This window comes from Coregonus lavaretus (genome assembly GCF_964263955.1).
Source record: "Coregonus lavaretus genome assembly, contig: SUPER_35_unloc_1, whole genome shotgun sequence".
Classification (NCBI taxonomy): Eukaryota; Metazoa; Chordata; class Actinopteri; order Salmoniformes; family Salmonidae; genus Coregonus; species Coregonus lavaretus.
The window spans coordinates 1767521-1789614 of NW_028167181.1; the positions used below are offsets into that span (position 1 = coordinate 1767521).

General features: G+C 45.4%; 2 protein-coding genes across 4 annotated transcripts in view; one reads left to right on the top strand and one right to left on the bottom strand.

Moving 5' to 3' along the window:
- Positions 1 to 12427, bottom strand: part of LOC311110091 (F-box/WD repeat-containing protein 7) — a 29942-nt gene extending 17515 nt beyond the window's left edge. Inside the window, exons 1-6 of one of the 2 annotated variants that reach the window (XM_084188655.1) lie at positions 12343 to 12427; positions 6963 to 7045; positions 5278 to 5419; positions 1970 to 2104; positions 581 to 704; positions 245 to 381 (exon numbers count right to left, since the gene is read on the bottom strand). In XM_084188655.1, coding sequence (XP_084044781.1) covers positions 245 to 381; positions 581 to 704; positions 1970 to 2104; positions 5278 to 5419; positions 6963 to 7045; positions 12343 to 12381 — 660 coding nt within the window. In that variant the 5' untranslated portion in view covers positions 12382 to 12427. Of the gene's footprint in view, positions 1 to 244; positions 385 to 580; positions 705 to 1969; positions 2105 to 5277; positions 5420 to 6962; positions 7046 to 12342 lie in introns of both variants that reach the window. The other variant, XM_084188654.1, reaches the window with a different exon arrangement.
- tmem154 (transmembrane protein 154) overlaps positions 1 to 22094 on the top strand; it is a 633868-nt gene that overhangs the window by 324669 nt on the left and 287105 nt on the right. The gene's annotated exons all lie outside the window — the stretch shown is intronic.

Here is a 22094-nt window from a genome sequence, read left to right on the forward strand (position 1 = left end):
CCTGTTCTAATTTAAAGCCTCTTTATATAAAATCCATCTCAAGGGAGTGTTTTAAAACATAATGAAACCATCTAATATGAAACGAAGGGAAGGCTTTAGATTCTGAGGTTTATACAAAACCATCAACTCCAAAGTTGACAACTGCAGCAGAAATAAATACTGTGGGCTAATGATGAACGCAAATAAAATAATCTAGGTGATATAAAATGTTGAGAATAAGAGGAAGCAAAGGCAAAATGTCTACCTTGGGTGATCGGAGGTCTCCTCTCCTCCAGTTGGTATCTATTCTATGCTGCCTGATGTAGGCACATTTCCAGGGGCTGCGGCTGAAGCCTGGCTTGGTGATTTTCCTCTTCTTGAAGGATAGAGGCTCATCAATGCCTGCTTGTGAAGAGATGAGAGGAGAGGGGTAGTGTCAGTCCGAGACTGTGTGAGAAAGCAGAATATCTACCGTTTGCTCATGCCGTTATCAATCTAGTCTGACCATTGGTCAAGATTGATCATATTGGCCAATGCTGGTGTCAATCATGGTTTTAAACTGCTTCAGTGATTCCTATTGGCTAAGTGCGTCTAGACTGACCCTCCTCCCGGCACTTCTCCCTCCAGAGGAGGTTGTCTTCAGCCAGGATCCTCCAGTAACGACACGTCTGAGCGGCCTGCAGCAGGTCCTTGGGCTCAAGGAACGACAGCACGTACAGGGCCAACTGACGGAGGAGAGGAAGGATGGAGGGACGGAGGGGGAGAGAGAAAGGAGGAGAGAACGTTATTTCACTGTGTAAGAACGTTACAGTGGTTGAGTGGGTTGTCTGGGTTTAGTTCACCAACCCAACACCTCCCAAAATACAAATTCTCTACAATTCAATACCAATGTTCTACAATTCAAACATACCTAATGCCCAAGCCATTATTGACGATCGAGAGCGTTTGAAAGTGTTTCATTGATGCAGCACAGCAGAACAACTGATTGTGTATTGAGTTGGTTACATAACAAGGTACTACAGGGTGTCTGCGTGTTACTACAGAGTCATGTCTCAGTCTCATCTATCTGTGGATATCACTGAACTGCCCCAGGTTGTGTGTGTGTGTGTGTGTGTGTGTGTGTGTGTGTGAGTGTGAGTGTGAGTGTGAGTGTGAGTGTGAGTGTGAGTGTGAGTGTGAGTGTGAGTGAGTGAGTGAGTGAGTGAGTGAGTGAGTGAGTGAGTGAGTGAGTGAGAGAGAGAGAGAGAGAGAACAAATGGGAAGCAAATCAGAGACAGCTAAATGGGAAGAAACAAGGTAACAGTGAACGGGAGCAGGACAGGCTGCCTCATGCTTCAACTGCTAAACAAACAGTCTGAAGGGGCTTGGCAACTAGAGCAAGCTGAGGGGAGGCTATTTAGATCATTATGGAACATTACAGACTACTTCCCACACATCTCCCTTCACTTACTCCCCCCCTCCCCCTCCCATTACAGACGATTCCACACCTTGCCCTTCTCTCTTCCCCTCCGTCTACCCCCCTCTCCGTCCAGACCTCTCTCACACCTGACAGACAGGAGGCAGGCGCCAGACAGAGACAGTCACAGGACGTCTCTGAGGAGTGACAGGAGGCTGAACGCTGTTTAAGACAGATCCCCTGAGACCATAGAGTCCTGAACAGAGACACATTGGCCTGGTGTTATTAGTTCTCAGTTTGAGCGAAGGGTGACACACCCACCAAAAGGTGCCATTAAGACTATTTCCAATGAGTTAAGTGGGGACAAGAAGGTAGCTAAGGAAGCTTTCGGTTCTCACCGCTTTGGGCAACAGGGATGGATGGATGGACGGATGGATGGATGGGGAGATGGGGGAGTGCAGTTGGGGGAGTTAAAGAGGTGGTATGGGGGCTTGGTTCTCACTTCTCCAGGAGGTAGAAAGGCGAGTTGGTAGAGAGGGTTTAGAACGAGAGGGAGGAGGAAGGGATTAGAAAGAGCTATAAAGGGATTGTCACCTCTTTGGGCAGCAGGGAGATAAAGTCGCGTTGGAACTGCGGCTCAATGACCTGCATCATGTGTTTGACCTGCGTGGGCTCACAGCGGTCGATCAACTCATCCAGCGCCAGCAGCTTCTCTGGGCCACTCCAGCTCTGAAACACACAGGAGGAGGGGGGGGGGGGGGGGGAGCAGGGTTAGATGGTACAGTACTCCAGCTGTGGAACACACGGGAGGGGAAGAGAGACCGGTCAGGAGAGGAGTAATGCACATGGAGGGGACTGTTGGTTGTGTTGATGGTACTTGATTGTAAAAGTAGTTTTTAGTGTGTGTTGCGTTGTATTGGCATACATGGGTGCTTGCTGCAAGTGTGGTGGAATGTAAAGGTGTTTGAAGCCAATTTGCATTTGTGTAGAAGTGTGTATATTTGTGTGCCAATGCATACACTATATATACAAAAGTATATGGACACCCCTTCAAATTAGTGGATTCGGCTATTTCAGCCACACCCGTTGCTGACCGGTGTATAAAATCGGCTATTTCAGCCACACCCGTTGCTGACCGGTGTATAAAATCCCCATCCAACACCTTTGGGATGAATTGGAACGCCGACTGCGAGCCAGGCCTAATCGCCCAACATCAGTGGCCGACCTCACTAATGCTCGTGGCTGAATGGAAGCAAGTATATATTAAGTCCCCGCAGCAATGTTCCAACATCTAGTGGAAAGCCTTCCCACAAGAGTGGAGGCTGTTTTAGCAGCAAAGGGGGGACAAACTCCATATTAATGTTCGACCAGCAGGTGTCCACATACTTCTGGTCATGTAGTGTATGTAAGTGATAACAAATTCCCTCAACAGAAGCCAGTTAGCCCGAGGCACCTCTCCTTTAACTACGCGGGCAACAGGCACATAAAAATGCCATTTTCACATCAAGCGCCTGGCCTTCATCAGCACTGTTATTACCTAGCTCCTTTCCATGTGGGATTCCTCCTGGCTGAATATTCAGCACTGCTCACAGCCTGAAGCTCAAAGCCTCACTGTGGAGCTTAGCTAGCTGGGGCTGTAGTCGTAACTAGACCAAGTGGCTAGATGCTGGGGCCAACGTTGTTTTCCTTTGGGAGAGCGCTCAAATGTAACACAGTGATTATAAGAGAGAAGGATGGAGGGAGGGATGGGGGGGATGGAAAGCATTGGGCATGTAAAGCATCTGTAATTTGGCAGTTAGACTGACGCCGCCGGAGGAGCTGGCTGTGCTGGTAGGTAGGAAGGTAATCGGGGTAGGGTTCAAAGCAATCCTCCTCGATCCAAGGCAAAGGGTTGGATTACTGAGTGGTTACTCAGCGCTGGTTGGCAGGCGACTTAACACCCATTGGTTATGCCTCTGGGAATGAGCTTTCTGGGTAGAAACACCGCTAGCTACAAAGCTTGCTTATGCTTGGCAGCGTAATGCACCGAATGACGGCACTACTTGCAAAGCATGGGTCAGTCAACCCTGGTTTTCAACCAGACGACATAACACCATGTTTTTTTCCAGTGTTATGACATTTGGATAGCATTATTTTCTGGCTCCACTCATCTTAAAACCTCTTCAATTAAATGAATCCTCTTTATCTCTCACATGACAGGATCCACAAAGGGGCTGAGCAGGCCAGGACTGGAAAGAGAATGTACAGAATGCATGTGAATGCATGTTTGAGGGTTTAGGTGCGTCTAATATGGGCTGTCAGATGAAAGGCAAATGGGGCCATAGCAGGTGGACTACGTCAATAGTATCTCTCTCACACACTCTCTCTTTCTCACTCTCAACCCTCGCTCGCTCTCTGTCAAAAACCCACACACACAGAGGGCGAGTTCTCACATGGAACAGCTATTTCACAGGATTAGTGGATTTTGGGAAACGATTAAGCGATAAATGCAATGTTACAATATTTGACAACGGACGTCTGGTTGAATTGTTTGATGCCGTGCCATGTCCCGGAGAGGCAGGTACTGATCCTAGAGGTAGTTGTTGCAGAAGTAAACAGAGCGGAAACGCCCGACCTCGAACGCAACATTGTTCTACATAGTTGCGGAATCTTTACATCCTGAAGTAAGACTCACAGACCTCCAATTGTTAATGAACTTGGCATCTCTACTTTGCAGTCTGGCTTCCGTGGCTGTAAATCGGTACAGGATGGGATTACGTTTCACAATACCAGTAAACTCGTTTATTCACCAAACAGAGATGTGAAGAAAGTTAAATCAGGGCAATATTAGCAGAAAGATCTTGGCGACTGGAATGTTATTACCTAATTGCCATTTTTCTAATAAAAAGAGTTCTTGACATTTTGTTGCGGTTATGCAGCCATTCTCTTCAGAGAACGCTTTGAAGACCGAGCAAAAGATCTAATTTCTTTCCTGTTTATTTCCCCAAAGATTTGGCGTTTATGACTGGCAAAGTCAATACAGGCACAAAGCCTGTTGTAAAAAAAACGTTTGCAAAGAAGGCAGCAGCACTCCAGCGAGCTGGTTGCCAAGTCAAATAAACTCTTCCTTGTTTCCATTTGGGATGAAAGGGGTGCTTACTGACAATTAATTTGATATTAACAAATCGCTGGAAACAAATCCCAGATGTTTGAGCTCTAGTCATCATTATGGAGTTGCCTCAACTCAAATCAAAGAAGGAACATTACGGCTGTGGCTGAAATGGCACCCTATTCCCTATATAATACACTCCTTTTGACATGAGGCACTATATGAAGTACCTGAAAGACAAAAGGATTCCTCTATTGACTATTGGCTGTGACGTTAGAACTCGCCATACGCAAATATGTCATAAGAAGCTGACTGGCCTAAAATACTGGTGGCTTTGAAAGGATTACCTGAACAAAGATCACATCTGTTCAACTGTTGACATAGTATACATCAGGCGTTAGCTGCACAAATACGATATTGGAGCCTGTAGTCTAAACAGGTAAGCTAATTCCAATCCCATGCTACAGTGCGTATGGTAATGTGAGGGCCAAAACGTCAAGGCAGCAATTATCTTCAAGACTTGAGGAAACATTGATTGGGCGCAACATCTGCTTTCTGATGAGCTCTTGCTCGATGGCTCGAAGGAAGACACTCAAGGGAGGGGGAGGGGGGAGGATGGATGTGACAAAGGAGTTGGGAGGAACTAGGAACAACATACTTAACTATTTAGTTAGAACCATCGCTCCTCAGGTAGCAGAGGCCAATTAGGAACAGGTAGCTAGGGGGTAGGCGCAAACTCACCTTAAACAAGCTCTAGGAGGGGGAGAGGGGACGTGACTGGGACATTGGAGGAGCTAACTGGGAACTAACTCACCTGAAACGTCCGGAGCCATTCCTCGAGACCTGTGGGAGGAGCGATGGAGGTGATGCGCCGCCTCTGCTGCCCCTGACCGTTAGCTGTCCTGATGTGCCCAAACGTGGTGGGGGTGGCTGGGTAGGGGACCAGCCCTGTAGCACTGTGGAGAGAAATATGGAGAGATAGGAGGGAGGGAGAATGTGAGGAAAAATTATATTTTCACAAGAAAAAGATAACCAGACTATACTCGAGAAAACTATTTATCACGTTCTTCTGAGGAGAAGCATAAGGGTTATATTGATAACGAGGAACACTGAGGACATTATTAGTTGTTTCAAATGCGGGGAAAGTGCAGGCAGGTGCTGCAGCAGTAGCAGCTTCTGCAGATATCTTCCCCTCCGCTCACTAATTACAATAGTGGTGAGAAAGACTACAAAAGCTGAGTGGAGGGAGAGGCAAACAACAGATATTAATGAGAGAAACAGCCCTGGGTCTCCGCCAAGAAGAGACTACTAACTAGGTTTCTATAGCTGGGGTGTATTCATTAGTGCACACTGTAGCAAAACGTTTCGCAACGAAAACAGTGATCTATTGGGCAAATTCAGGTAGGTTCCTACCGGTTTGATTTCGTTTGGTTCGGTTTGGTTCCCAGTGAATACACCCTGCTCTCTTCTCAATGCAATGGTTTCTCTAGAATTGAACTGAAACCATTGTCGTATTCACTAGGCACGAAACGGGAAGGTACTACCTGAACTTGACCAATAAGAAACGTTCAATTTCATTTTCCGTTGCAAAATGTTTCGGTACGCTGTGCATTAATATATATGAACATGCTCTCTTCTAGAGCGTTTCTCTGGAACTGAAACCAGCTGTTTATTCCCATGTTTCCATGATCAATAATCACCTAAATGCTTCTGTACACAAGCTTGATTCAATTTGGTTTGGGTTACTAACTTGTTTTTATTCACCTAAATAGATTTTCCCCTAATTATAGACTTGATTTAGGGGAAAGATAACCACTATTGATGGGCAGATAAATTCTGGAATGTGAATTTTAGGGGGATTTCTATCAATGTGCACCTCTCGCCCTGAGACTTCAAAGGCCACATAGTTCCAAAGAATTAAGTTCAATGTCAACCCCTCTCAAAGAGCAGCCACGAGGCGTGCGCTCATTCGGTACTAGCGAAACGCCAAACCCACCATTCAGCAGTTCCTCACACCATTCTGCTTAGCGACAGGAGTATGGGGTAAGAGAGTGAGGTCTGTTTCATAATGGATTTACTTTTAATGGGATTGAGAGCTAGACCAACGTGTGGCAATTACAAGCACAGTGCTGCCAGTGAGTGAGGCAGCAGTGCTTAGTCAGGATCCTCAGGAAGGCATGAAGTACACTTTAATGGGCAAAGAACATGGTGCAGTGAGCACTTCTTATGAGGATCATGTGTCTTAGTGTGAATAACCATATAATATTCAGACTTATAGGGACAACTGGGGCTGCCTGTTGGATCCTGTCTGTGATACAACAGAAATGGTTCAGGGTTTCTTTACCATTTGCATTGCTGATCTACAGAGTAGGAAGGCTGAATCTATTGGATAACTGGTAGGAAGGTGGGAACAGGGGGCTGGTTCGCTACCTTGGATACTGGATAAATGGATAGGGACCTGGGAAGGGGGGGGGGGGGGGGGGGGGGGGGGGTCTTTACCTTGGATACTCGGAGCCTTTGCAGGGCTTTTTTCCTGAAGGGAAAGATCTGACCTCTGGGCCATGGTCCAACTTTCTCTTCATCTGCAAAACAAAAGAGGGGAAAGGAGAGAAAAGAGATGTTAGAGCGACAGACACCACAGACTACACCCTTGTGTGTGTGTGTGTGTGTGTGTGTGTGTGTGTGTGTTCCTTCGTCTTGCACCCCTCTATTAAGAAAATAATGACAGGGCACAAAACTAAAAAAAAACCTGCCTGCAGCAACCTAACATTTGGTGAAAGATGAGACCTGGCTAGAGAGTGTAAATGCTGATTGCTGCCTCACTCTCCAGATGACTCCTCCTCAAAGACAGAGGACGTGAAGTCATCTCTGCCATTAACATTGACAAGCTGTACTCTTGAGGAGAACGACGAGGCAGCGCCTCAGTTTGGGAAGAGGGAAAGGCAAAGATTTTTGTTTTTGTTGAAAAACTGGTATTGCAAACAAACGCTGACTTGAATGCTTTTGAGGCTCACAGCAGGAAAGCACTGACTGTTTACTTCAGAAAATGATTTGAACAACTGTAGTTCTTTTTGAGCAGATGGCACGGCTCCTCACAAGAATAAAACAAATTCAGATATAGTTATCTTGCCTTTCCACGTGAACCAACCATTTCCACGTGAGCAAACGTAAATTATGAGCAAGAAGCCGAAGGTTCCCTACTTATTAAGCCTATAGATAAAAAGGCAAAATGTTTTGAAGTTTCAGTCATTCTCCTTATCAGTGTTGATGATGGCGCCGCATAACACAGGCTAGGCTGGCTCTAGCTGAGAGACATTCTACCGGGTTGAGGTGTGGTAGAGGTTGGTTCTAGCTGAGAGACATTCTACCGGGTTGAGGTGTGGTAGAGGTTGGCTCTAGCTGAGAGACATTTTACCGGGTTGAGGTGTGGTAGAGGTTGGCTCTAGCTGAGAGACATTCTACCGGGTTGAGGTGTGGTAGAGGCTGGCTCTAGCTGAGAGACATTCTACCGGGTTGAGGTGTGGTAGAGGTTGGCTCTAGCTGAAAGACATAATGATTTGTATTTTTCATTAGGATTCCCATTAGCCGACGCCAAAGGCAGGGCTGAGGTGTGGTAGGGTTTTTTACACTGATGAGCTTCACTCCAATAGGTTGCATTCCATACTGATGGCCTCTGACAGGCCTGGGTGATTCCAAAAGGACAGGGGACATGATAGTGAACGCACTCTTTCAGGAACACACACACACACACGTACTGAAACAACAATTTGGGAGCAGCTATTTGCTATAGGATGGGCAATGACTGCACCATTTGCTAGAGAGAATAGCTTGATTAGAATAGCTTGATTTATACATGGGAGGTTCAAGGGAAACCACACACACACCACAACCTCTCCTGCCTCAGAGGGTGCATAGTTAGAGCGGGGATGCTGAACATCTAATCAGGGGAAAACAAAGGCCTCAGTGTCAACTCACACACTGAGCCCAAAACCACATTTGAATAAAACTATTTTGGGGGATGTACTTGTACAGTGAATCTCAAATGGATTTGTATGTACTTGGTGAATTGAATGCCCTGTTAGGAAGGAGCACTGGGGATTTCAAAAGACTAGGCCTATTCTTTTGTGCTGTGTTTGCAGGGCCAGCGTTCGCTTTACTCCACTTTGGTAGTGTCTGTGACTGTTTATTTCTTGGTGCATCAAATATTTAGGCTATTTTATATGGGACGTTCACCCAAATACATGCAGAATGTCCACTTCATACCACTGCACTCGGACCATCGTGACTCACACATGCATGGAACACTAGCTAGATGCAATGAGACAGACTATGCCAAGGACAAGGTCAGAATGTAAAATATGTAATTTGTTGCTAGTTCTGGAGCCACAGAAAAATAGACAATATAACCTAGCCTGCAACGTGGCTATGGCACAGCAATGAGGTCTGCATAGAGGGAGGCCTACTTTTTAACTTCGCCTATACCTGATTAAACTTTGACTGATAATCAATGATCATTTAACTTCTACCCACACCGGATTATTTGACAGCTGGGAACGTAGCCTAGTTGATTGGAGGACCAACCTCTGATACTGATATCAAAGACTATTGATTATAGTTGAATTATATTTTATTATATATTATAATTTCCACCAGATCATTTGGCGCTGAGTGTGTGTGTGTGTGTGTGTGTCTGGTGGTCTAACTGAGCTGAGGGTAGCGGTTATGTTATCTCTTTCCTGTGAAGAGCTGGCTGGGTTTTGATTAGGGACCCCGTACTGGGATGGCTCACAGCACGTTGACGAGACAGTTGAGATCAAGAACTGTTCAAATAAATGAAAGCCATCTCCCTGAGAGAGAACAGGCCTACATAAGAGGGGACAATAAAATGAATCAGAATAATTGAGATGAGATTTTGATGGGATGCACTGCAGAGAAGGCAAGGAAACGGGATTCTGGAAGAGAAATGGTAGAATAAAAGAAAGGAATTCTAGAATAACAACATCCCAAATGTTGGTGAAGAACGGAAGATTTATCATCAAAGTGTTTTCCATCTAGTTAAAATATTTTCGATCTTGAGGAAGTGGTTGAGTTTTTATAAGATATTCTCTGCTTGTTAGGGGATTCATTCTCAACCCCACTCCCTTGTTCTCCAAGGAATGACCTCACTGCAATGGCAGTTCAAGTACTAGGGAGAGTAGGGGTGTGTGTGTGTGTGTGGTACAGGGGGTAGTGGCTGATGAAGGAATCTCCCAAGTGCAGGCGTTGAAAACACAGTAGAGCGCAACCACCAGTCTATCGTGTTTCAGCCGTGGGAAAAGGTAACCCAAGACGAGCCGGAGAATGTTATGTTTGTAGACAGCTACTAATCAGTCACTCTGTCTCACTCCTCTGACCTCCCTTACTGTGAGGAGGAGGAGGAGGAGAGATGGATACAGAGAGAAGCACATTTTGGAAAAGCAGTGAGAGCGAGAATGAAAGTGTACGTCATAAGATCTGAGGAAATCATTCTCTTAATATACCCTGTTCTCCTCTAATAGACAAAATAAAAGATTTGCTCCCCGTTAGTCTGAAAAGACAGATCAACCGACTGTAATGTGTTATTACTCATTGAAATGTAGACCTCATTAGGAAAATATGAATCATTGGAATAACATTCTCTGTGTATGCCACAGTTATTCAATTACCATGTCAAGCAGCCATGAAATCATTTCAAGATCTCCATAGGAGAAACAAATAGAATTGAGACATAACTAGAAAAAGATGGGGCATCCGTAATATCTATTTGCACGGAACAGATAGCAAAGGGACCTATTGCTTTCAGAGAAATTAAAGTCATAAACTGGATTTTCTATTAGGCTTTGAAAAAGCAGCCAGTCTCCCTCTCTGTGCCTGCGGGGCTTAAAACAGACAATTCTGACGAGAAGACACTGAGCACAACCTTGCCTTCAGAGTAGAACATGCTCCCTATAACAGCAGCTAAGTTGATAGCAGAGAAAGAGTCCCTAGGCATGAAATTATACAACTCTCTGTAGAATAGTGAGTCGAGATTGAGAATATGAATGAGAGAAAGAACAGGCTACTAACTGAGTAGAATTCGCTACAACAAGAGTTCACAGTGAACGACAGAAAAATATATTTTAGGTATGAAATTATAGCCTCCTACTCGATACCGCTTGAAATGGAAATAATCAACAGAAAGCCTCATTATCATATTTTAAATCCTCCTATCTGAATAGAGGTGGGAAACGCCTTGCCTGGCTGGACACAAATAGTCCACATTTTAATCCCACTGATTAAAAACCTGAAATGCATCCAACCCCCCAGCAGCCCAGTCAATTTGACTAGCCAGCACTTTCCTCCTTGGATTTTGAGCAAATGAATTTTAAGTGATTACCCAATTTGTTTACATAATATGATCCACTATAACCATCAACAGCTGCACGTTCCCTTTTGTAGTTTCGGGAGGACGTGCTGATACTGTTTAACGGTAACCGGGGGTGGTGGACAATGACACGGGGGGTGTGGGATGTTCCGCTGCCCGGTAACAGACGTTATTCTGATTTTCCGGTGTGCTCAGTTCATACCGGTTGATTGCCTCTCATAGGGCTCACTTTCCAAACAGCCAAGTTATTAAGCGGATCAGCAACAGCATTCGTCAATGTTATCCGCACTTTGAATTGTTATCGCTTTTGAGCGATGCTGTGATGTTGGTTGTAGCAAACGACTTGCAGTCTCATCACCAAGGTCTATGAAAATGTCAACCATAATAAGCGTACATTTCTGGATGACTGATACTATAACGAATAAAAAGCTATCTTCAAGGTTGTTTTGCCTTATACACACAGTCTGACACAGTGACCCATTATTTGTGCTTGAAGCCTCAAGCAAGTCTACAGTGTCAGGAATATACTCTCTTCTTCAACAGGCAATTCAACAGATACTGCATAGTTCCTGTAGGCTATGATGTGTGAGTCACTTGGCAACACAAGATGCCCATAACTGCATATGTAATAGCCTGATGCATAACACATAGGCACACCAAGGGAAATATATGGAATAGGAAACGGAATAGCTACAACCTAACCTAACAAGCATTGATAAAAAAAACATTATGTTCACTATAACTTGGTAATGGAGGCTATATTTTATGCAAAATGGGAGAAAAATTGCCATATTCTGAATAGGTCTGGTTTTGCATCCACCATTAGAACATAAAAATGCAAAGTATCTAGTCTAATCATTCCTTTTGATGTAAACGCACTCTCTCTAAAATGTACAATTGTAGCCAATTGGTTAATATATGCCGTGATGCAGTGATGCAAAGGAACAAACTGCTCACACGGTCAATGTGACACGCAACTGCAGTTACTTGATGAGCAGATAGGCTGGGTCACCGCGCTTCAACAACGGCCAGAATCCATGGTAAAGGAATGAATGCTCATTGCTCAAATATTATAGTATGAAAATGTGACGCTAGGGCAGCAAACCGCACGTGTAATTACAATGCAATAGGCCTATGCATAAAACCAATGCATAAGCAATATTTATTTATTCGGTTGCCGACATCCCTTTACCCTGAATGGCATAACAATGAACCCAGGACCGATGTTTCAGTATGCATTTCAGTCATTCTAAAATATTAATCAAATCGGTTATGATATGAGCCCCGCATCATTTCACTGCTGTTCCTGTTCATCCTCTGCAGTGCCTGCCCATATACGCTTCTGATTTATACAGCGCCGCGTCATTTTCAGCCATTCGATTCGCAACCGGCAGAACATATTTCCCAGGAGCTTGGTCAACACGTTAATCACGCAACGATTATGCCAGCGAGATTGTGCGGCATGATGATGTATAGAGACGTAGAAAGCCTACTCACTTTATAGAAAATCATCTTTAAAGTGCCGTAGAAACCCATGTTGGTAATCCGCCAGTGGTTTCCTATTCCTTCACTGCGAATCGTTGAATCCCAAATATGTCAGAGTGGTAGAATCGCAGTGCCGAGTAGAGCAGGGCAGGGTACTCGCAGGTAGATCCGTGACAATCTCTGATGTGGACATGCTCGAGCACGTCACCGAATGGGCGTGCGTGCGTGACAGTAGGTGTAGTAGATTCTCCGTATGTAATAGCGCCGTCCGTGCCACACCGATAGATTTTCTCAGTAACGATTCAAAATACAGAACGATGTAACTAGGAGGCTCTCACTACCGATGGCCCCACAGGACTGCGCGAGCGAGGATAATGAGCAAGGAGAGAGGGCTGAGAAAAAAGGGGAAGTTGCAACTCGGAGAAAGGGGAGGAGTGGCTAGGGGAGAAGGCGCAGGACCATGCCCTCTTCAGAGCCTTTACAACGCTAGCTTCCGCGTAGAGCTCGGATTACATCTTCCCCGGCGGTGAGGAGGCGAATGGTGCAGTCCAACAATCAACAGTACGCGCAGCGCATCAATTATAGGAGCTGAGCAAGGCACCGTGCACAGGGGAACAAATAAACAGCAGCCAGGCAGAGGTAGGGAGGGGGGACCACGGATGTGACTAGTTGGAGTACAGCTACGACCGGAAGTGACCTTTCGTAGCAGGTTAGGATAGCTTTTTCACTAATCCTAACCTTAACCTAATTCTCCTAACCTGCCATGTTAATTATGCTACGAAAAAGTAACTTCCGGTCATAGCTGTATTCCACCTAGACAACACCCCCCCATGGTTTAGCAGCAGTGGCACCCATTATGTTCTTTCCCCATCACTGGGCAGGAGGTATTTAACACAACTTGCTTTGAATAGGATATTCTGTATAATCAGTACTCTGCTTAGGGCATGGAGGGCAGTCAGACACAAATTACATCCCGAAAAGTGAGAAACTAATATAAATATTTGAGGGAAAATATGATATTGAATAAACTAAAAATGTACTTAATATTTCAGCCCACACATAATAAACTCATAACATTCATATTATATTCCACATTTCATTCAGCCTGGGGATAAAGAGAAATCCATGATTCTCTAGTTGGCAGCGGTACACAATATGCACTTCAGATGCAGCACCTGATTTACACATGAAATGGATGCTAATCCCGTTTTAATATGTGCAAAAACCATTATGGGCCTTAGTTAACATAACTAGAACATCGGTGATGGCTTAACAACTGGGAATGGGCTATCACATGCAAATGTTACTGCTGGCGAGGGGAAATAAACATCTGTAAACTGCTGGTTTGGGTCCAAAACAAACAAATACAAAGTCACAGATAAACAAACTAATAAATAACATGGTTGGAGGTGAATACACATTGTTAAAAGAGACGGCTTTGAGACTTATTCGTATTTCTGTCACTTCCGAGGTAAGAGGGAAGATTTGCACAGGCTTATCCAGCTATCCGGTAAACAAAACCTGCCCTGGCAGGTAGCTAGCTCGGCTTTTCTTATTCAAATAATGCCTTGTGCAGAAAATAAATAAATACACTGTTTACTTTGATCAATTTGGACAAACAGGAAACTAGTCTGGGGATCTTGAATTAGCTCCGCCAACACCTGCAAGGTAACAGCAACTAGCCTGCAGTCCTGCAATTCTCTGAACATGTTGAGACTTGTTCTCCATAGGGGCCGACTCACAAAGAGGCTGTTGCAGTGCCCATATTTCCTGTTGAGAGCAAGTTTTTGAAACTATTGAGAGCTTCATTGGCAACATGGAAGTACATTGTTTTATTATCTTGTTAGAACATCTCTTTTAGACATCCGTCAGCACATTACCTGTGAAACAAACATACGGTCACATTCTACAAATCCAGCTTTGTGTTTTGAAGCCCTAGTGTCAGTCGCGGTTGAGTAATCACTTTTTTTTTTTGCCAGTCCATTTCCCTTCCATCAACACCTTGGAGATTCCCTAAAAACAAACCACTTCTATACAGCTATGACCAGAAGTTACGTTTTCGTAGCAGGTTAGGATAACTTATGCAGCAGGTTAGGATAATTAACGTAGCAGGTTAAGAGAATTAGGTTAAGGTTTGGAAAAGGGTTTTTGTTATACTTTACTTTACGTAGCAGGTTAGGAGAGCATTTTCGCTAACCCTAATCAAATCAAGCTTTATTTATATAGCACATTTCAGACATGAACGCAATGGAACGCGCTTCACGGGAAAAAAACATAAATCAATATTTGCTACACAACAAACATCAGAGGATAAAAACTAACTTCAGTTCGTAGCTGTATCGAAGTGGTGTGCTTTTTTTAGGTAGTCCCCAACACATTGAGTTCCTGACCCTGTTCCACTGTTCACCTCCCTAACAGCCTCTGTATTAGTCAGTTAAGATGATTCAAACAACCACACAGAGACAATGGAGGAGGATCCCAGGAAGGGTCTCTTCACAGGTTATCAGATCTACCAGCTCTAAAGGCCATTAAGACACTCGACACCTGTCATTATAAAATATAATAATAAATATAATAAATATAATATGCCATTTAGCAGACGCTTTTATCCAAAGCGACTTACAGTCATGCGTGCATACATTTTTGTGTATGGGTGGTCCCGGGGATCGAACCCACTACCTTGGCGTTACAAGCGCCGTGCTCTACCAGCTGAGCTACAGAGGACCACCAATTATCCAATCATCTGGATTCAGGTGGGAAATCGGGGGGTTTGGAGGTGAGAGGTGAGGAGAGGCACTTGTCGAATGGGTCAGACAAGACAGAGAGGAGAGAAATTGTGCCAGTATCCCAAAACCATTTGAAGGAAATCTGAAAATTCATACGAGGCAGGCAATATAGCAACTGCTTAGAAAAGCAAGCCACCTGGATATCCAGATGTTAGTTTAATAGAGAGAGTAAACCATGTACACACACACGGCTATTCATGTTTTATGACAAGGACTTGCATGTATGACAAGTGACTTTTAAAGGGTACAATTGAGTCCTTTGAGAGAGGGGCCTCACTGCAGCCTCACCTGCTCCTCATGTAACCTAGTGTTAGAGGGGGTAAAGGTGGACAGGTGCAGTATAACTAGGATTGTCTGGAGCTCCCTGTGTGTGTGTGTCCCTTTTCCCTGCACTGGAAATCTGTCCTCTGTCCCCCAAGCAGCGCACCGAGCGGTCGATGTGTGTGTGTTTGGGGGCCTCTTGAGAACAACCCCCTTGCTGCCCAACCTTAACACAGTACATTGGAATGTGTGGAACGCGAGAGGGGTGGCGACCCCAGCCTTTGAAGAGCCTGTGACCTCTGTTGCTCCCCTTCTGCCGCTCAGTAAGGCATTAACAGACAGCCTGGAGGCGCTAGGCTCTTACCTCACACCACTTATCAAAACCTCTCAAAAACCCTCCCGTCCCAGACATGGGGCTTCCACAAAACAGGTGTCCTCCGAAGGAAACTCATTTCAGACTCATATCTCAGACTTGTCTGGGTTTTTTTATTCTCATCTTTAAGTGATAGACCTCCGTGTGAGAGAGAGAGAGAGAGAGAGAGAGAGAGAGAGAGAGACCGAGGGGTCCAGTATGAAAAAAGAAAATGTATGCACTCACTAACTGTAAGTCGCTCTGGATAAGAGCGTCTGCTAAATGACTAAAATGTAAATGTAAAATGAGAGAGAGAGGCGGCTAATATATGATGAATACTTCTCTTTGTTGGAATATATATATATATATATATATATATATATATTGGGAACTAGAATGGAGAATGTAGTAAAATTACTATCTTGTAACAGTGCAGTGGTATGTCTGGAGGGCAAATGCAAATGCTTGATTTATTTTAAGTCTCTCCTCTCTCTCTCGTATGGGGCTTCCTACACAAACAGTTGGCTACAGCACGTGGATGTATGGATTTCTATGGCAGTGTTTCAGCCAACAGAATAGAAATTAGCTTATGAGTTCTTCAGGAAAAATTGAGCATCCATGACAGTTTTTTTAATGTACGTGACACTGCAGTATTTCAAGGAAAAGGAACTGCAGAACTGATTCACGGAATTCATCATTCTTCATGAAAAATGAAGGGACTTAACCCTCTCTATAGGTGGATTAGATGGACTCGGACATTGAGCTTTTCAAAGGCAACAGATGTAAGTGGGAAAATACCCTGGCTCAAGCTATAGGAGAAGGGCCTCCTTGATCAAATGTTTAACGTGGGACCTCGCTGAACTTGAAGAAGCAGCAAATACTTCCACGGCAGTGGTGCATTGCTAAATAACCGCTGTGTCATTGTCCTGGCGGTGACTAAATAGGGGACCGGGGCGGGGGGGCTTCAGTCTCAATGGCCGCTCACCGAGAGGGCAAGAGAGCAGGGTGCATTCCAACCAGACGGATGACATGCGATCGACGGACGACTACGGGGGGAGAGGTGTGACAAATGGAACCTTGGATCATCTGTGCAGAATTCCATTCGGAGGAACACAATAATAGCAAAATTCTGAATAATGACATCATCTGCCTGTGGCTGCTTGGAATAATTAGCATAATAGCCTTTAGCCACCCACGCGACTGCAACCCCCGAAAGCAGGGCCTCTATTGGGGTCAGGTCAACGAGGAAATTAAAGTGAGGATGGGCGGACATCTCCCACTGTGACATCACTAGTATTCCATGGGAAATTATATGGACAGAACAGAGGATAGAAGGGCAATGACCATTACTGCCAATCACTCACTGTTAAGAGTCAGGTAGTAACTTAACCTGGACCCAAGGTTGTTCTCATGCTTGATATCTGGCAGGCTGAATGTCTGGGAAGCCTGCAGAAATTCCAGAGAGACCAATAGTCTCCACTACGGTGAGTTTTGGAGAGGAGAAACAGCGTAAAACTTTCTGCACCAGGGAGAACAAAAGTTGAACTCCAGGGCAGACACACACCCTATAAAGCCCAAGACACCAGGGGGATCGGGTGTGCTATGGACCCGTGATAATAACACCATCAATTACTGGGACTAAACTCATATCGAGCTTTATTAGTTGTTTATCCGACATCAGGATCTAAAATGGGACTTTCTATTTCCCTGCTGAAAGCCACTGAAGGTCAGACTTCACGATAACACCACGAGGCATTTCCACTTCCTGGAAGGAATACTTAATAACTAAGTAAATAAGAAATCAAACCGCTGACTAAAGACTTTGATATTTTTCTGCCCCGGGGTTCAAGTGAGAAGAGAGACGTCGGACGTCACAGTGACATTTATCTAACCAACTGTGCCATCTCTGGATTACAAAAGAGAGAAACTAAATTAAATCCCTGGCAGACAAAATGGTCACCTGTATTATTTTCCTAATCGAAAGGAACCAGTGCTTTGTCCATTAGCAGGAAGTAGGTAGCAGGCTCATGTTCAACGTCCAGCGGCATTGTGGGAAAAAGTATATCTGGGTGGTGGGCTCCTGCAGTTTCTCAGTGGATGAGGGGGCTAGCGGCTTCTTCCAGACCCCCCAACTGGAGCCTTCCCTTCTGGGGTGGGCCAGGCACGGCACCTCCTAGCTATGGAGGCCTGGCCAGATCTGAGGTCAGTAAACCTCACTTACCTTGCATTTTCCCATTGCCTACTGCTATAGTGTATCACTGATCTGTGACCTGCCTTTACCTTTTACATTTGAGTCATTTAGCAGACACTCTTATCCAGAGCGACTTACAGTTAAGTGAGTGCATACATTTTTCATACTGGCCCCCCGTGGGAATCGAACCCACAACCCTGGCGTTGCAAGCGCCATGCTCTACCAACTGAGCTCTTTAGAGAGGGACGTCAAATGAAATGGGGGAAGAGGAAGCTGTTGACCTTGTCGAGTAGAGCGAATAAATCAGTTAGCAGGAAGTGTTGTGTCCTGTGTGGATGGGTTGAATTAACCCTTTGGCCTTGACGTTTACACTGAACTACAGAGAAGCTGACACACACACACACACACACACACACACACACACACACACACACACACACACACACACACACACACACACACACTTTAACCACAGAATGAGAAGCACACATACACAGATAGAAAGCCAAAAAACGAGTGATCCCTCTTGGATTCTTTGAAGCCAGTCTTGACCTTTACCCATAGTCAATTCATACAGAGATGTTCTGATAGCTGTGAAAGGCGGCTCTAAACGTGATCAGTCAGAGCATGACTTATGTACCAGACAGCCACACAGGAAACCAATGTCAGGGTTGATATAATGTTTCTGGGAGCATTTATAGAACATCGTTATATGATTTAGCTGTAGGTCTGTACCATGAACAGGGAACTTACTAACACTGACACTCCAATAACGCAGTTAACATAATACCCAGGCTAAACACTGTTGGAGTACGATGTGAATATTAACCCTCTATCCCATCCCTACTGTGTTGCGGCTTAGCATGTTTTGCATTTACCCCATCAATACTTCACATGGAAATGAACACGGAGAGACGAGAGGGTTACAGAATTGGTAGAGTCATAAGCCAGGTGAAACTTGGCCCGCGGGCCTCAACATTTACAGAGGAACGGATAAACCCCTTTAATTATTCAGAATTGCCACTCCACAGCCCAGATTAGGCAGAACGAGCCAAACTGCAAAGAAGCAGCGGTGGTTTGATGGCTGTTGGCTGTGGGTGTCTGGATGAGCTAGTTGGAGGAGGAGGAAGAGGAGGAGGATGAGGAAGAGGGGGATGAGGAGGATGAGAAGGAAGAGGAGGAAGAGGAGGAGGAGGATGAGAAGGAGGAGAAGGAGGAAGAGGAGGAGGAGGAGAAAGAGGAGGAGGAGGAGAAAGAGGGGGAGGATGAGAAAGAGGGGGAGGATGAGAAGGATGAGGAGGATGAGGAGGAGGATGAGGAGGAGGAAGAGGAGGATGAGAAGGAAGAGAAGGAAGAGGAGGAGAAGGAGGAAGAGGAGGAGAAGGATGAGAAGGAGGAAGAGGAGGAGAAGGATGAGAAGGAGGAGAAGCATGTGGAGAAGGAGGAAGAGGAGCAGGAGGAAGGCTGGGAAAAAGTGAGAGGAGCCCAACTGTGTCTGCGTCACCTTTGACCTTCCTGGGTCTCTGGGTTCTGCCCATTGCTCAATAGGGGACTATAGTACCACGTCCTTTTTCACACTCAGATCTCAACCTCTTCTAACACTATCCCTAACCACAGCCCCACAACACTCCACCTCTCCCAACACACACACACCCTAACCCTGGGCAGCTAGCAGCTATTTAGCATGCTGGACTGTTCCAGGCAAATGGCATTGGGGGGGGTGAAGGAAACAGGCCTAGCCTTACTGGGTCTCTGGGGAACCATTGCCCTCTCCTAATAGGATCAGAAAGAGCAGGCTATTCTATCCAGACCTCTGCAAATGAGAGATATGAAGCAGGAAGCCAGACTCCATTGCACTCCATCTTTCTGTCGTCAACATGGGGGAATGGGCAAGTATATTGGTCATTCCCCCCTGCTCCACCAAGGCATTTACCTTAATTTGGAGAATAATTTATAAAGCCAGTAACTCGGCGTGTAGTAAAATGCCATGGGAGATTGCAGATGGGCTGGTCATGTCCTTATTATCAAGCTTCCGTATCTCAATAAACGGTGACCTTTAATGCAGAGTGGTGTGTGGGTGTGACGCACTTTGCCAAGATGTGGGACTGTTCATTGAGTTATGATTGTGTGGCCGTGGCTCTGTGCATCCGCAGCACACACAACAACACACACACAGCACGTCTCTCCCACCCACGCTCGCGCTTCAGCAGAAGACGGACGTCACTTTCTCCTTTAAAATAGCTCCAAATTACAGCCCTGCTGCTCCGCTAACAATACCCGAGCACTAATAGGCATTCTCCTAGACCCTGCACTGGAGGGGGCAAGCCAGGGAAGAGGAGGAGGAGGAGGAGGAAGAGGAGATGCAAGGGTAAGGGAATCTCGCAAGAACCCACAGCATGTTCCTCATGTACAGTTTTCTAGAAAAAGCCACGCTATCTTTTCAACAACACCATACCGTAGCCAACTCCATACTACCAAACATCCCTCTCAAAGCAGAAGATAAAAACTATACAGGGTCTAAACTGGAGCAAAATCTATTCTCCGAGATATAATTGGAGTGGATGGAGCAGCAGGCAACTTTGGGCTTCGGGTCTCAGAAAAGATAGATAGTGGGATAGTCTTCCCCAGAGCCGAGGAAGAAGAAAGAACTATAACTCATAAGCTGAGGCTAGCAGAGAAGACAAGAAACTGAACGGAGGACGGAGAAGCAATTTGGAACGAAGAGGATGAGGTAGCCGTTGTCTTTTTGAAGATTACGGCGTGATGAATCAGGAAGACAGGTGAGCCTGAAGGATGGCGTAACGTGGAAGGAATGCAGGTGGAGAATCCTGGAACGCCTTGACGTGTTTTGCTGAGCTACGGCCAGCAACAAGAACCCCCTTAGTACCAGAAAACCCATTGTACGAGCAGTCCTGAAACATTGCTCCCTTTCAATACCGCTGTTCTCCCATACTTGACAGTTTACCTACCCAATGTCCTAGCTGCCATCTCCACAGCAACCAGCTACACATAGACAAACAAGTCACAAACATATAAACAAGGGTCTTATGATAAGAATGAGGTCAATATGAAAGACACGGCGGCCATTTTCAACCGCAGTCCAATTACTAGTCTCGTGGGGCAACGTTTGATCTTGTTTAGATGTTGGCCATTGGCTTAGCCTTTGAAAAGTACAGGCTCTTTGTCTTAATGGACTTTGAGAGATTAACCTATAACGGGCTAACAGCAGGAGTGATAGTGTTGTGATGGAGCCAGGGGGTAGAAATGCTGCCACACACACACACACACGTTGCCATGTCTTGTGTTCAAAGTGAACGAGACATAAATGGACCTTGTTTTGGGTGGTTTGTCAGTGGAATGTGACTGACGCAACTCAACAGCAATGCAACCTGGTCCGAGTAGCTGAGGAATGGCCATAACACCAGCCATGTCTGAGATATTTTCCTCCATTCCTGAGTATGCAAGTACAGTATTTTAACATGACAGTGTATGCTTGTGTAAGTAAGCATGTTTGTCAGTCAGTGTGTGTGTGTGTGTGTTTGTGTGTGTGTGTCAGTGAGAGTTTTTGCATGAATGCATACGTGTCTGTACTGTAGCTAAATCTGAAGCAGTAATCTGCTAGAGTGCGTGTATGTGTGAATGTTTCGTGGGTTTTAACACATGCTCCCTGATAGCGGAATCATGCCGTCTTTCTGCATGACTGGCTGAGCAGCAGTGGTGCGGAAGAGCGTCCTCCCGTTCTGGGAACATTCATCACACTACCTCGGTTAACCCAGTTAGCATCACCACACGTGAACGCAGACCCACTCGGTGGTCTTCCCTTCAGCTGAGTCGCTCCCTTACACAGTTTGCGACCCTCCCTATTTCCACACGTCTCAACAGCGTCAGGTAGTCACCATATTCCCCGAGGAGAAGCTAGGTAGAACACAAATACATCTCTATGTTGATAACACCTAGGTCTATACTGTATCCATGCTGCATGTAGCCTAGCGGTTAGAGGACAGCCAGCAACTGGTGGGGCTGCCAGTTCGAATCCCGGGTCCGACAGGACAAATCTGTCGGGAAGTGAGCTGGTATCTAATCCTAGATGCCATTGCCTGCTTTTGTGCCCTTGCGCCCAGTGTGGAAGCCCCACGCATCTCTCCAAAAGCTGTATGTGTGTCTTTCGTAGGGG